A 16,765-nucleotide genomic window follows, 5' to 3' on the forward strand; every position below is an offset into this window, starting at 1 on the left:
CTGTACAATAACCCACAGGTTAAGCAGATATGCAACACTTCTGCTGACATGTTGTTCCTTAGGGTTTGTGTTCGAGCACACTACTGCAGATAAAGAAGAGTGAGTGATTCTCAGACATAAACCACTTGTGATAATTGGACTCTCTATCCCTGGCTCAGTTCGCTGAAACACTCAGGCTAAATCTCCCTTCTGCCACCACAGTATGAAAATCAGCCCTGTTTAAATGAATGACGTCAGTCTATTTTCTTTCCTGCATTTTCTTTGCAAAATTTTTGAGCATCAACCGGCTTTTTAAGATCATGCCACAGCATCTCAATTGGATTCAGGTCAGAAGTTTGAGTAAGGCACTCTGAACTCGTCTTTTTTTTTCTTAAGCCTTTCAGAGGTGGACTTGCAAGTCTGTTTGGGATCATTGTCCTGCTGCAGAACCCAAGTGTTCAGCTTGAGCTCATGAACAGATAGTCGGAAATTCTCCTTCAGGATGTTTTGGTAGACAGCAGAATTCATGGTTAGATTTACCACAACAAGTCTTCCAGGTCCCGAGGCAGCAAAACATTCCCACTCTACCACCTACTATATTTTACTGTTAGTAGGATGTGTTATATAAATGCTATGTTATTCTTATGCTAGATGCAACGTGACTCAAACCTTCCAAAAAGTTCAGCTTTTGTCTCGACAGTTCACAGAATATTTTCCCCCAAAAATGTGGATGATCAAGATGTTTTTGGCAAATGTAAGACGAGCCTTTGTATCTCTTTTGGTCAGCAGTGTTTTTTGTCTTGAACTCTCCCATGGCTGCAATTGTTGCCCAGTCTCTTTCTTATTGATGAATCATGAACTCTGACTTTAAGCGAGACATGTAGAAGCTTGATGTTGTTCTGGGTTCTTTTTTGACCTCCTGGATAAGTTGTCGATGTGCTCTTGGAGTAATTTTGGTCGGCCGGTCATTCCTCGGAAGCTTCATCACTGTTCCAAGTTTTTTCCATTTATGTATAATCAGGGCTGGACTGGGCCCGGGCATTTTGACTAGAGACCGGCCCACCAGGTATTATAGGAAAAACCATAAATCCTTTGAATGCAAACAAACGCCGTTGTAACAGTGATGTACACTGTCTTGTTGGTATATATTTATCAGTCTAATAAACTTAAACCTACACCATCCTCCCTATTCTGGTATTCTAAACAGTACCCGAAAGTAGACTGCTTGGTCGAGTTAACCTCCTGAACTATCTACAACACAAGGTGAAAACCTGAAATTAAGACAGAGAAGACTAGAGGTGAGACATGACCATTACTGATTACTTATGACAGATTTAGATATATTTTCATAAACTATTCATTTACCACATCAATAAACAGCATGGCAGAGCAAAATATTTTTTCTAACATGGCAACCTTTAAAAAGTGAAAGGAGACAGAAAGACAGGTGAGAAAGAATAAAACTTAATTGACTTTTTGATGGCATTTTACACACAGTACTGGTACAGTATCTAGAAAATGTGGGAAAATACTGGCATCCTATACAGTACTTAGCTACTTCTGAAGAAATTATGATGAGACCCTAAAAAAATTACTATGTACAATAATGGATTTCTATACCTTTTACATCAGATGAAAACGTTTGTTGTAAGATTCAGATAATTATTTATTCAAAGTTTTTAAATGACATAAGAAAGAAAAGTATTTCTTTGTGCCCCCTTTCCCTTTTAATGCCCTACCTGGCCCCCTGGCAAAACTTTGCTAGACCCGCCCCTGCACAGTTACCAGCTGTCAGCTACATAAAAAAGGATCCTGGTGTTATTTGTCTCTCAGAAACAGTTCATAACTTCCCTTCAACTCATTCATGTCACCTAAAAGGTAAACCTGTTTCTCCATCACCTGTTCAGCTCTGATGATTCAGTAACGACATCTCCTGGTTTCATCTTCATGTTTCCCTCTCACCAGATAACCAAACCGATATCATGACCAGCAGGTTTACAGCTGTGGCTCCAGCAAACATCAACTGATACTATAAATTAATATTAAATAAATTTTTACAACAGCTGATCAAGTTTAAACGTGCTGCTGTTGTTTAAGCGCGACATCCGCTGGTTATCGCAAAGTGGGCGATAAACAAACAAGAGAGAAAAGCCGATTAGCTGATCATTGATCAGTTTCATGATTGAAGTAGAAACAGGAGAGGGAGGGGAGAGAATGACAGAAGAGGCAGCTGTGCAGCAAAGACACAGAATAAATCCAGCTTTGTGTCTTTTTCAAACTGTGTTCCTTTTCACCTCAAAACGAAACGCGCAATATTTTCTCTGAATACGAGACGATTCCGTTTTTTTACGGGACGGTTGGAAACTAATAACTAACCTTATAAATAGAATAAGATAAAACAAGTTCAACATCAATAAAATCATAGCACCTGCCCAGCTGTATATAAACTCCGTCATGCTAGCTAGTACGCAGTACGAGTTGTTGTAACTGACTGTAAAAAGTCAGCATAACGAAAATAAACTCCACCTAAACTTGGTTTATATCTGACCCAGATAGCCTGCAGGTCATAACTTCTTACCTGAAGTTCAGTTCACATATCATACTGATATGAATCATAGTATATTATGGAATTCCAAAAATGGCTGCCAGGACAGCTGCCACCACACTGATGTGACACACTACAAATCAACTCTTTGATGCTCAGTGCTGAGTCTGCACAATAACCTGCACTTAAACATTCATTAAATATCACGTACACATATACACATACTGTCCCTCAAGAAGACACTGAGAAAAAATATAGAATAAGATTGAGACTGTAACTTTGCCATAAGTCATAGGTGTCAAACTCTGGCCCGCGGGCCAAATTTGGCCTAATTACATTTGGCCCGCGAAGCCATACCAAATTACTATTAGAGCTGGCCTACTGGTATTATACAGCTAATATATATATTGTTTAGTATTAAGCTTTGCTTGTTCCATATTCAGCTTTCCAGCAAAACTTATTTGAGTCCATAAGAAAAGATTCATTCTTATATCTGGAGGAAGATTTTTTTTCAATAAGTATTAACGTTAGCCCGCGACTTTGTTCCAGTTTTGAATTTGGCCCACTGTGTATTTCAGTTTGACACCCCTGATTTAAGGGGTTTGGGACTTGATTCAACAGGTCTGCCAGTAATCAGGCCAGAGTGTTTTTACTGAAGTTGAACTTAGTCACAGTTAATTCATGATTTAATGATTTAAACTTAACGAGACAGGTTAAGTTTGGATAACTTTTCTCTCTTAATCAATGAAATCATCATTTAAAAACTGCATTTAGTATTTACCCAGGTTATCTTTGTCTAACATTAAAATTAGTTTGATGATCTGAAACGTTTAAGTGTGACAAATACGTCAATCAAGAAGGGGGCAAACACTTTTTCACGCCGCTGTATATTGTAGCCTGATTATCTTCATCACTGATGACTTTTTGTGCAGATAAAGTAAACTGCACTCTAGACAGCTTACTGCTCGTTTGCATTACACTGCAGAAGTACTACTAACTTTGCATTTGCATATGTTTAAAAGACATTACATATCTGTGTTTTTGATCTTCTAGCTGCATGTGTGCCTGTTTATTTGTTAATATGTAGCAATGCAAATGGATTAATTCTAGTGGTTGTTTAACCATATGTTGTGTTCAGAGAGTCTAACCTTTGTAGCCTCTGAAAGTTACATATAATTCTTTTCTGAAAGTGGGCTATGGTGACCTTAGAAGCATCTGAACTTGTATTTTTACACATAAAGCTAAAAGTCACAGTAGATCATTTTCTACAGTTGCCTGCCTGGTAGCTGTGAAAAAGAGGATGCATCCAAGAGCAAGTCCCAAAAGCAGTTAATTCTGAGTGTGTTTGTTTTTTTTTTTGTTTTTTTTGAAAAACTGTGAATAATAATTGTGATACGTCCTGAAAGTATATTCTTATGGACAACTGTAAAACTGAGTTCTAAAAACTTTCTTGCCTAAAACTTACATTCATTACCTGCTTTAACAGTTAAAGGTATTATATAAACCGTCTGTGCATAGACTCTCCTGTGGCAAGTTAAGTCAAGGGCCTGTTTTATTCTGCAGTTACTGTCATTTCTGTAAATATGTTTTTCTGTCACGCAAGCTCCTTTTAAATTTAAGGCCAAAGTGTTGTGACTGCAAGCTGATTTAAAATGCAATGATTAGAAATGTACTTGCTAAACTCCCCAGTCACCTTTAACCTGATTATGTGGAGTCATTCAGTTTGCCATCAGGACTGTTGACACTGTGAATGATAAACAAAGTGGGAGCCTACAGTTGTCAAAGTCCCCAATATCATCTGTTCTATTTTTGGAATTTGACAGCTTGTCTTGGCAGAGCTTTGTATGTTGAGTTGAGTGAACATTGGAAGTTTAGAAAAGTGTTTACACCGAAACTGTTGAGGCCATTCCAGCATGATGTTTGCACACGTTTTCTAGGTTGAGTTGAGCAGGATGTCTCCCTGTTGTTGTCACGTATAGCAGACTCGCAGTAATGGTTCTGCTACTGCCACGTTGTACAGTACACATTTTTGTGAGTCCTTTAAAGCTGTTGTAGTTTTTACAAACTGCAATGAAAGTTTGTAAAATCTACAAACTTTCATTGCAGTTCATTGCAGTTTCATTGCAGAGCTAACAGAGTTAGCTCTGTTTTGCTAACTCAATGGACCGAAATAGAAAATGTGAGCCACCCAACTTCCTCAGTGAGTCATAAAATAATGAATTTAGGAAGGAAACGGCATATTTCCTGAAAAGACTGAGACATATCTATATAAAGGCCTTTTGCTCTTGGGTTACCAGGAGATTGTAATCAGTCTGCCTTGGCAGTTTGTTTGTAATGTGTGTCTAATTGCAGTATTTTCCTGAACATGATTTAATAACTTGAGCTTTAAATGATGAAAACTCATATTATTAAAAAAAAAAAAAAGGGTTCCATGGTCCATGGATCATGGAAATGGTCAGACAGGAGTACGTGATATAAACACAAATGTTTGCAATCTTGTTAAGAAGTGACCCACTCATTTAACCCACTCCCCCCAATATACACACATAACCCCTGCCTTACAAACTTTGGCTGAGCAACCAAACCCTCATCGCAATAACCTGTAGGGGTCACTATAGCTCCATGACGAGAGCCAAGTTCAACAGCAGCGGTGAATGAAGTTTCTGATCAATGACTTCCCTGAGCTCTGCTCATTTTTATGACTAGAGCTTTTTGAAGCCCACAGAAAATCCTTCACAGGCACAGGAGGGAACATGTTTGACTCACATTTCCATCTCAGTTTTCTTTGAATGAATTCACCTGTTGTGGAATGCAAGTTGTAAACAAGTTTCCTCATTAGGCAGAATTTTAACTGCTAGTTAAAAAGTGTGCAGTCAAGATATTGTTTATATCCAAGCAATCTGCAAGTACCTTGCAAAAATTACAAGAGCCCCCAGTTAAATTACAACTAGAAGATTAAGTTGAAGGTCCAAGCAACCTGTTTAGTCATAATTTATTGAGTTAGATAGAAAGGGCCAATTGAGACTTTATTAAATGCATGATGTCACAGCAGTTGGTCTTATTAAGTCTAAATTACAAAGGGAGACACCAAAGTAGAGTATATGATAGATATGCTGGCAGGAGTAGCATGAATGGAGCAAGCAATATCTTATCCAGAGTTTTTCACAAATTGATTGGCTTTACAGCCAGCCATTGCCACACCCTGAGGACTGCTCCAGATCAATCAGTTTTCTTAATCAATGGCTTGTTAGACGGAAATGAATGAAACAGCTTAAGAAGGTCAGTGTAGGTTTCTGCAGGCTTTGTGATCACTGTAGTTAGACTTGCAATTATCCCGAACCTTAGAAATATTGCTAATCTGGAAGAAGCAGGTAAGCGTGGAAAGACTGTTCATGGCGGGGTTGTCATAATCAGATGTGAATGATTGTAGTAGAGAATTTCTCAACATTTGTGAATAGAACACAATTTGACCTATATTTTAGCCTCCTTGATGTAGCTGTATGACATTTCATCCGTTTATGCAGAATAACATAAAGCAAATGTCTTTACTGGTCAAACCATGGCAGAAAACTGAAGAAGTCAGTATGAGGGCTGAATCACACCCACATCATGAATGCACTGTGGGACACACAGAGGTTTGTGGTAGGGCAAAGTAGACCCATTGAGTGTGTGAGCTTAGGGAGCTGACCTTGAACACCTGGTTACAATGTTTTTATAGCTGTGTGTGTGTGTGTGTGTGTGTGTGTGTGTGTGTGTGTGTGTGTGTGTGTGTGTGTGTGTGTGTGTGTGTGTGTGTGTGTGTGTGTGTGTGTGTGTGTCCCATTGCTTGCAGAGAGTTTTCTGTCTGGTCTCCAGATTTCCTCTCACCAGATGTTGAAGAAACAAATTCAAGAGACTTCTTAAAAGTAGCCATGTTGAGATCAAAAGCAGCTTCAGTTTCCAGCAGTACTGAGGCTCTTTGACTGAAGACTAAATAGGAGAAAGAGGAGGCCTATTAGGAATGCAGCTAAAACTGCTTCATGTGGGTGGTACTATTGAGTCCTCTGTATGGAGGAGTTAACATTATTGCTGGTAGCTGTGTGAGTATAGAATAAGCAGTGACAAAAAGATCCAGCAATAACAAAAACAACAATGTGGTTAGTTTCAACAGAGTATCAGTAGATTGTTTATGTATTGATATCTATTGATATTTTTCATTCACTTTTTGTGTGAATATAAGGACGAGGGGTCTTCACAAAGTCAAAGAGACAGCATAAACAAGCCTGGATTTCCACATTCCCCAGACTTTAAATAATGACCCTAATGACACTGTGAATTTGTTGACAGCTTTTGAGTTTGTCCCCTATTGCTGAATCACCTCTGCCTCTGAAAGCTTGAGACCTGCAGGCTCTCACACTATTGTTTATTCTGGAAATACAGTATATCAGTTGATCCCAAAATACACGGCGGACGCTCCTGATATCATCTTCCTGTTTCGTGCAATCACATACATCCAATTACAGCACTGCAGTCTGTCCTCACGTAAGCAAAAGTAGCTGCAGCGTTGTGGCTGTTTGGATGTGAAACAGAACAAAGAGGGTGGGTGTTTATTTGCTAACAGCTGGCTCAGCAAGTATGTCCCAACCAAAGATTCAACCCAAAACACCTGTGAACTTTACTTTTCCCTCAGACCTTAAGCAACTGAGCACACTTGAAATAGCTGATCATTATCAGATATGTTGGGAGCATATGTGATTTTGTGAGTTGCATACAGAGGCTTTAAGTTGCAAAAATACTTAAATAGTTTCATTTTTTTTTTTAAAAAGCAAGAGTGCTACTCTGAAAATGTGACAGTAGGAGGAATCATTTTCAGTATTTTGATAAAGCTGCGTCATGTCAGCAAATGCTCAATCGCTTCTTCTTCTTTGCAACACACACTGGCCCACTAACCCACCTCTCAGCCACTTTTGTGTCACCTGTTTCTTGCAACTGGCTGCACTATATGTATCAGCACATTGAGGGGCTGAAGCATGCAAAGACTCTGATGTAATTCTGCATATTCTAGAAAGGTGTTTCTGAGGTGTTTGTGAGATGAGGAGGTATGAATGATTGCGATTAGAGAAATAAAACTGGTCCACGGTAAGTGAGAAAATTATGGTGGAAATGAGAGTGAAGTGGTAACGTTATATATTTCTTTTCCCCTTTTGTTTTCTTAAGCTCTTTCTGAACAAAGGCATAAGAGGAAACACCCAGGGTGCAGGCTGATGCTGGAGCCAGCTAGATCAGACCGGTAGCTGTTAGAGAGTAGGGGGTGGTGAAGGAGAAGGGAGGCGAGAGAAGAGGAGGGGGAGATGGGATGAAGGGTGGAGCAGCGGATGGGGTGGGAGAAGGGGGAAGAAGGGAAAAAAAAGATGTGACGAGGAAAGCTGGAGGTGGAGGAGCAGGGGAACGCAGAGGTTAAGTGTTTCGGGACACAATATGAGATGGATACTCTGGCAGACAGCTTAGACCCCACTCCATCAGTGATGTAATGCATATGGCAGATTCTATTTTTAGCCATCCTAGTACACTTAGCTCAGCATACAGGGCGATCGATCAGCTGCACACTGACTGAGAGTATTAGAGCTGCAGCCAACAGCACCTAAATATTTTGCCTCTGTGCAGTTTGATGTTGTAGGATTTCTCCTTTGTCGTGTTAACAAGTAAATATGTGTTTTTGGTGGCATTTTGCACTGTACATTATGTGTTCTTTTGTCTTTATCTTGACGATGTTGCTGTCGGTATCATTTAGATTGCCAGGAAAAGTTCATGAAAAAGGGCATTTAGTTATTTTTATGCCAGTTTGTTACAATATGTTAAATGGCCTGTATTTGTATAGCGTTTTACTTAGTCCCTAAGGACCCCAAAGCGCTTTACACTACATTCAGTCATCCACCCATTCACACACTGGTGATGGCAAGCTACATTGTAGCCACAGCTGCCCTGGGGCGCACTGACAGAGGCGAGGCTGCCGGACACTGGCGCCACCGGGCCCTACGACCACCACCAGTAGGCAACGGGTGAAATGTCTTGCCCAAGGACACAACGACTGAGACTGTCGGAGCCGGGGCTCGAACCTTCTGATTATAAGATGAACTGCCAACTCATGAGCCATGATCGCCCCCTATACAATACAAAAATGTGTTTACATCTTGTCCAGTGAAAGTAAAATTATTCCCAAGGCAGTAGGAACAAAACAAAGCACAATAACAGCAGTGAATGGGGTGCTTCCAGGCCACAAAACAAATGGGGGCTTTCTGACATTTCTTGGAAATTTAGCCAAAGCGATGAATGAATAGTTATTGAAGCTCAACGTCATTGGTCTGATGACAAAGTCTGTGGATGAAGAGCTGCTTCTGTATTATTTTCTGTCTAATTTTCTTTGTTATTTACTTGTTTTCAGTTATGTTGTGGAAAAAAACTGCATGCCTGAATTGTATCTTTGTATACTGGGGCAATCGATTACCAGGACAGCTGGATGTGTGTGAGCTTTGGTGATTCCTGTTTTATCAGACACAAGAACATGCAAGCACACACACAGCACAGACTTCACTGACAGGACTTGTATTTAGAGTCCTGTATCACCTCCCAGTGTCGGCTGTGAATAAGTCTATAGCCTGAGGGTCTAGACAGGTTGACTCCCAGTGTGTTACACAATAGGGGAAAAAAGAGCCTGGAGACAAAAAGCAGATCAGTAGCTTATAAACTACCTGATAAACTTCATGTCCACACCTGTCACTTCCCCTTACTCTACCAACCTATTCCATATTGGTAGGTCACACTGCGAGTGGACTGAACAATGACATTCATACCTTCTTTGCTAACTTCTGTTAGCTAATTAGTTATAGCTATCCATGACAAACTGAGCCCTGTAACAGAGGCATCCTATTAAAAAATATAAATATAGTTTGTGTTTAATGTAACCAGTGATTCATTACCATTCTGACAGTTGGCTATAATCCCATTATAAGATTTCCATCTGAACAGTGACTACTACCCAAATGATCACTCCTCTCATCAAGTTTAATAAAATTTCTTTGGCCACATAATAAGGGGAGTAATCATAATGATTAAAACACTGTAAGCGTCAGGGTGCGGCTGTGTGGCAGGCAAGATGTGGATTCAAATGCAGGACTTGGGAGAAAGAACATGAACTCAAAAAGCAGCTTTAATGCTGAACTCTTCACCTAAAATACAAAATAGACAGCGACTAAGCAGGCGCAGATGATTCAAACGCGAAGAATCTCCTGGGAAACGTGGAACTAGAAAACACACAAGCACTAGGGATTATGAAACAAAGGACAAGGGGAGACTCAGACAAGATATGCATACACAGGTAACGAGGGGAGATGAAGCAGGTGTAAGGACAGTTACAGATACTAATCGGGAAAATGAGCCGAAGGAAGTGAAACCTAACACAAAAACACGGAGAACAATACCATAGCAAGTCGTGACAGATTTAGCTAACTTTGATTCAGTGCCCTACATAAGAGTTAGTTGTCAACCACATGATATGAAGTGTGATGTATTAATATGTCCCTGTTGAGTGGTAACAATAGAGTGAGAACAAAAGCAAAAAAGAGAGCCTGCTCCTCATGTGCTTGTGTGTATCTGTTTGTACTACTACCTACTGAATGCCTGTTGGACAAGGCAGATAAAAAACAGACGAGTTCTAATCAAATCAAATCTTTAACTTATTCAGAGTGGTTGCTTTTACCTCGCTTCTGTTGTTGAGAACAAGAACAGTACAAAAACAGAGCCTCGTGCATTTCTAAGAGGCAGTTACATGTTCAAAGCACTGCATATGTTCATTTCAGTCCTTTGCCTTTCCCCCATACATAGCTGTTTCTCTGTACCTGTCATTTTGTCACCGCCTGCCATTAGGTTCACTTCCTGCGACTATTAAGCTATTTCACAAAAGGCTATGGTAAACTTGTGTGGATTCATTGGTCAAAGCTGTATTATTGCATGAAACGGACACAGAATCTGACCTAAAAAATCATGAAACTCTTACAATGAACATAGCCAAGATGCCAGTGAGGCCTTGGACCTCACGTTATTACACGAGGTAATTATACTTTCTAGTCACTCTTGCCCTTCTTGCTCTGGCACTTTTTGCTTAGTACCTATGGTCAGGCCACACCCATCTCCCAGCAGGCTGTTTATTTCGATTCCAGCTACGTACTTGTGAAGTTTTGTGACTTTATCTTGTACGTTTGCAGTTTTCTCCCAGATATTTGAATCACCTCTGTGGTGTCTCTTGAACCATCATTTGTCCACACAAATGGCGAAAGCAACATCTTAGCTACACAATCACAGCTCCAATGTCTCAACATGTAAGCACCTACTAAATTATTTACAAAAAAAAAGTTATCTATTCCAATTTTGCCATGATGATGCATACAAACTCACACACTCAAGGTGAAAACAATATTACCTGTGCTATCACAGCTGCTGATAAACTGAAGTACACATTAAAGAGAATGTTTAGTATTTATTGTTACTCTGCTTGGTTTTTCAAAGTTATAATCTTGGTGCATATATCTACATCACGTTGGCTCATGATTTTATATCTTGCAGATTTTAAGCATTTGGTAATTTCCCCCCATCATTTTGCTTTTAGGCGACATAAGCATAACTCTGCTAAAAATACCTAACCCTGTTTTTTCCCATAAGCTACCCAAACAGCTTGTTGATTCAGGCATCATTCCTGGTAGCTCATGCACGAATTTCCTTCCTATGCCATCCTATCCACATACACACCCTCCAGGGCTTGGTGTACCAATGAGAAAGTGACTTATGATTCTTAGTTTCCTTAAAATAGGGACTGACTTTTCCTCTCACTCAGCAAGAGGATGCAGACAGGGTTGGGAAGTGCTGGAAAATCCAGAAATGGACATTTTGGGATTTCCTAGGTTAACAAAAAGTTAGAAAATATGACCGACCAAAATTTCAGTGGAAAACCTATAAAGAATAGACATTCGAGAAGTGACTGCATGACGTCAGCCTATTTAAACATGCAGTATTTGTGGTGTCATCTAAAAGGCAACAAGTATAAGCTGTGGGTCGATGAGTTTGGAAAACAGGTTTCACCATGCTTATGCGGTAACTGTACAGACTGACGTGATGAAATCAATGAAACCACAGAGTGCTACTGGCTTACTAAAGCGCACGGTCTATATATAATGTATATTGTAGTATCAGTATACACTGAGGTGTTTCAGAGAGGTAGATATCTGTATCTGGTATCTGATCTGTAAAAACTGTGACTGTTAAAGTCAGACCTAATTACTCAAAGATTAGATGCTAGTTAAAATTGAAATTTATTCAGCAGACACCTTTCTTATTACCTAAAGCCGTTTTTGCTACTTGTTTGTTGACAATAATGAAAATGTAGGCAACACTTGAGACCAAGTTATCATTCTTCCCACAACTCTCAACTCCTGCTGTCGTCCATTCACCCCCTATCTGGTCCATGGCACTGGCAGTGATCCGACAGGCTGCAGGTTATGTAACAATCACCCGGCCGCTTTGGCACTAGAGTTTAATAAAACTTTCTGATGGACAACAGAGCAGCAGTATTTTGTGCTGTCCTCATGGGTTTTCGACACAATCCTGCCTCTAGTCATATAGATTGCATTTTTGCCCCATTGCATTCATGCTTATGAAACTCGCTCTCCCTTGCTGCTGTCTCTTTTGCCTTCTCTTGCTCGCTCTCTCTCACACACACACATATGCACACTTTCCACAAGCTGTTTTTGTAACGTGCATCACCCACACATTTTTGCATTCTTTGTGTGCGTGTGGGATGAAAGGACGATATGACAAAACATATTTATCAGTGTTGTAGATGCTTTTACTTTTCCCTCCGCCTTCAGAGCTTGCTGCAAGGTGATGTAACAGGTCTGCAGGATGGGATATCTCTCTTTGGGAGGTGTGCATATCAGAGTCCTGCAGTCTTCTTTAAAAATGTATACACTATATAACAGGCAATAAATGGCCTCATGCTCAATGTGGACTGCTGACACTGCACTCAGCCTGTGTGGGTGTCAGTTTGGCAGGCATGCAAAATCTGACTGTGTTGTGTAAAATCTGCATATGCAGTAGTTGAAATGAAAACTTGTTGCTTTGTCTTTATAGTCACAAGGATGAAAAGTTGAGTTAAAGACAATACTAAACTATTTCAAATGTGTGTTTCTCTTTTTATCATGTTTGTCTGCAGATTTGTTTCCTGGTGTCAGCTTTCCGTGGCCAAGTGTTTTCAGAGGACAGCTGTGCTACTCTGGCGCTCTTCTCTCATTATTTCCATCTCAGTCAGTTCTTTTGGATGCTCATACAGGTAATGATAGGTTCACAGTGAACACTAGATACATGTGAGGAGGAAAAAAAAAACACTTTTGATTTCTGACAAGTGGAAAAAATGTATCTTTCTGTAACTGCCTTTTGCATTTGTGTAAACAACATTTGGAAGAAGCGACTGCTATGACAACTGAAGATCGATGAGATACAACACATGTGCTACGGCAAGGGGGAGAAAGGACGTCAGGTCACCCAAGACTGGGTACCAAGTATGACTGAAGGAGCGTTAGGTGCAAGAGCAGCTGACCTCACTTGAAGAGGTATACCAGAGAGACAGAAGCCAGGGGAATAAACCGCTCCAAAGAACCAAGGTATACTCTGCTAATTGACGAGAGACACCCAGAATAGCTAACCGAAGGCCAAACAGTCCTAATCCCCAAGGATCTCCAGAAAGGACCAGTCCCATCCAATTACCTGCCTCAGTACCACGTGGAAGCTCCTGTCAGACATCATAGTGGCACATGGCTCAATACATAAACAGGGCACAAAAAGGAATTGGCAAGGAATACCAGATTGGCAAAACAGTTTGGAGCCTTCATCAGGAACTCAATGGGGATGTGGTGAACAACACTAGAGGCCAACTTCAAGCCTATAGCACATGTCACCATCAAGTGTCATTGACAAGATTGGCTACAGATACCAACTACGGAATAGAACAATCATCAGGCGCCATGGATGACGTCAAGCTGTATGCCAATAGTGAACGACACATTGATTCACTGATCCACAACACTAGGATCTATAGTAATAACATGTGAATGTGAATGTCATTTGGACTGGAGTGTAGGCAGATGGTAACAAAGAGATGGAACATACTCAGAACTGAGGGGATCTCACTACCAGAAGGCAACATTGCAGACACTAAGGACAGCTACAAGTACCTGGGAATCCCACAGGCAAATGGGAAACACGAAGAGGCGCCTAAGAAAGCTGCAACCACCAAGTACCTGCAGAGGGTAAGGCGAGTCCTGAGGAGTCCGCTGAATGGGAAGAACAACACATATGCCCTGCCCATGATCAGATACCCTGCTGGGATAATAAACTGGCCAAAGGAAGCCACTGACATGAAGACAAGGAGGCTCCTGACCACATATGGTGGGTTTCACCCCAAATCCTGCACTGTGACACTTTACGGAAAATAGCCACAACAGACCATGTGCTTAGTGAATACCTCAGGCAATAGAAACCCAAGAAAGAAGTGGAGATGGAGAACAACCATCACGGAAGGACAGGCCCCTGCACAGTATGTACCAGCAGATAGAAGAAGTGGCTGGATCCAGAGATCCCACCAGTGGCTGGACTGAAAGACAGCACAGAAGCACTAATCATCGCAGCACAGGATCAAGCTCGGAGCACAACATAAATAGAAGCTGGGATCTACCACACCAAGCAAGACCCTAGATGCAGGCTGTAAAAAGATGCCCCTGAGGCAATCCAGCACATAACAGCAGTGTGAAAGATGCTAGCAGGCAGGGTATGCATGGGACGCCATAACCAAGTTGCCAGTATAGCATATAGAAACATCTGCCATGAGTACTGCCTGGAAGTGCTGAAGTCAAAATGGGACATGCAACCGATTGTGGTCGAGAATGACCGAGCTTAGGTCCTTTGGGACGTCTGTGCTGTCTGTTTAAATATGATTCTCCACCTTCCTCCTGCCTATTTTATCTCATAATTTGGCATTGCCAAGGTTCCTATTCTTTCTTTTTATTTCATACATATGGCATTTGGTTTATGTGCAACAGGCAGTGAAATTTGATTGTTTTACCACATCTACTGGGGCAGTCATAAAGTTACCAGTACACTGCACTGGCATGCCCTTTGCCCAGGATCACCTTATAATACCTTACAAGGACCCTAAACAGCTCTTTCTTAACAAGACCTTCTTATTCTCTTATTTCTTTCTTTGCATTATATTGGTCAACACCAAAGCCACCCAGGATTTTTAGGAACATGAAGACTGTAAACATACATCTGTGCATTGTAATTGTAGTTGTAATCCTGGAAAGAGTTTATTGATGACTTATGACCTGCTGCAATAGCAAAGGAATGCAGGGAGAGGTTTCATCAGCAGCTTTAGTGCTGCTGCTGTGATAAATCCTTTTCCTAAGTAATCCGCCTCCTAACGAGTCCTGAACTGCAAAGAAACAAAGGTAGTTGCGTAATACAGGAAATCCTTGGATGTTTGTTTATTTATTTGTAATTTTTGAAATATAACCTGATTAAATAGATTTGACAGACATTAGACAATAACTTTATCTATATTATTTGTCTGTGCCATACATATGTATTTGTTGTGTAATTCTTCCAAACAATCTTAAATCCACTTGATGACAATCAAGCTGAAGGCTCAGGCTCAGTTGTTGTCATTTTTTGTTTTTTTAAGAAGGGAAATGAGATTTATCACCATCATAAATCACAATTTATGCTATTATGAGTCAAACTGAATTCACAGTAACAAAAATACCGTCACATAAGACACATGTTACCAATAGGAATGGTATCCCTAAATGAACTTCCCCATCTACCCATCTTTTCCCACCTGTTGTCCTTCTCTTGCATAACATTTGCCTTGTTCTCATCAATCTTCAACCTTTTGTAACATGTGACATGCGTACGTGAACATAACCAGTGTTTACATAGGGAACATAATATGTAATAATGTTATTGGTAAAGTATTATAAGATTAGCTGTGGCATAAGCTGACCACAGCAGGGTAATACTGGAACCATGCAACGGCGTACGTGTTGGACGCAGTGGGCTTTTTCTCATATCTGATTGTTTACTATGACTTCTGGGAGATTTTAAGGGATAAAGTCTCAGGCCGAAGGCTTTCATGTGGCTTAAGCGGTGTTAGAATTTGGATGGGCAGATCTGGAGCTCAAATAAAATTGGTTGTGACGTGCAAGCTGGTTTTAGACACACATGGTAGTAGTTAGTAGGGTAACAGCTGACTGGATCGAGTGAAGGACACAAACAGTGATTCACCCTGTAAAGAATTCAAATAGGAGGATTAATGAAGCATGAAGAAAAAACACTTAGGCTTTTGTTGGTTTATTTATATACTCACTCACAGATTTGTTTTGTTTCATAACATGCCCTGTTCGTTAAGGTTGAATTTAAATAGAGAGCCAGACTGTGTGATAGAAAAGGCAGATATGTTACAAAGGTAAGGAAGTGTTATTCATTAGAAGCACAATTTCAAAAAAGACGGGCAAACAAAGCAGGACAAAAGGAAGAGAGGAAGAAAAAGTAATACAACGTAAAGGCCAGGACCATGGCATTGTTCTTTAACACCCCTTCAAAAAATATCTTGTTATTTCATAAATGTCAACTCTAACTGTGAATGTAGCTGACAAGAAAAATATTACCGCCACCTTGGCTTTCACTGATGCGGGGAACCGAGACCCTTCCATCCTCACCAACATCTCTGCATTGACCCCAGTGATGTTTCACCACTCAAGTTTCCCTCAGATCAGGTAGCTGCTTTCAGATAAGTGGCTTATATGAGTGGGCGCCAGCAGCCCATCTCAGGGCATGACAAAGACCTGAATCAATAACAGCAGTGTGAGTGTGTGTAATTGAGAGTAGTGAGAACGGGCACGTCCAAAACCTGATCAGGGGAATATGCACTGGCATAAAGCTTGAAAACACACAATAATGTGGCCACTGTCCAGAGCAGCTATGTGTTGAATGCAGAGGTTTGCAGTTAACATCAGCTTACTAAAAATTGCACATTATTAAAAAAGTCTTAAAGGCATCAGGATTAGGATTTCTGGGATTTTTCCTGAGCTAGCTAGTGAAGCCAGGATGACACATTTCTAGCTTGCTAAATAATATCTTTATGTGATAATGCCTGTCCTG

General features: G+C 40.5%; 1 protein-coding gene across 1 annotated transcript in view; it reads left to right on the forward strand.

The window, feature by feature from the left end:
• adgrv1 (adhesion G protein-coupled receptor V1) overlaps positions 1-16,765 on the forward strand; it is a 140,303-nt gene that overhangs the window by 99,101 nt on the left and 24,437 nt on the right. Inside the window, exon 89 of the mRNA XM_080893582.1 lies at positions 12,765-12,881. Coding sequence (XP_080749708.1) covers positions 12,765-12,881 — 117 coding nt within the window. The remainder of the gene's footprint in view (positions 1-12,764; positions 12,882-16,765) is intronic.

Source organism: Rhamphochromis sp. 'chilingali' (genome assembly GCF_963969265.1).
Source record: "Rhamphochromis sp. 'chilingali' genome assembly, chromosome: 10".
In the NCBI taxonomy this organism is placed as follows: domain Eukaryota; kingdom Metazoa; phylum Chordata; class Actinopteri; order Cichliformes; family Cichlidae; genus Rhamphochromis; species Rhamphochromis sp. 'chilingali'.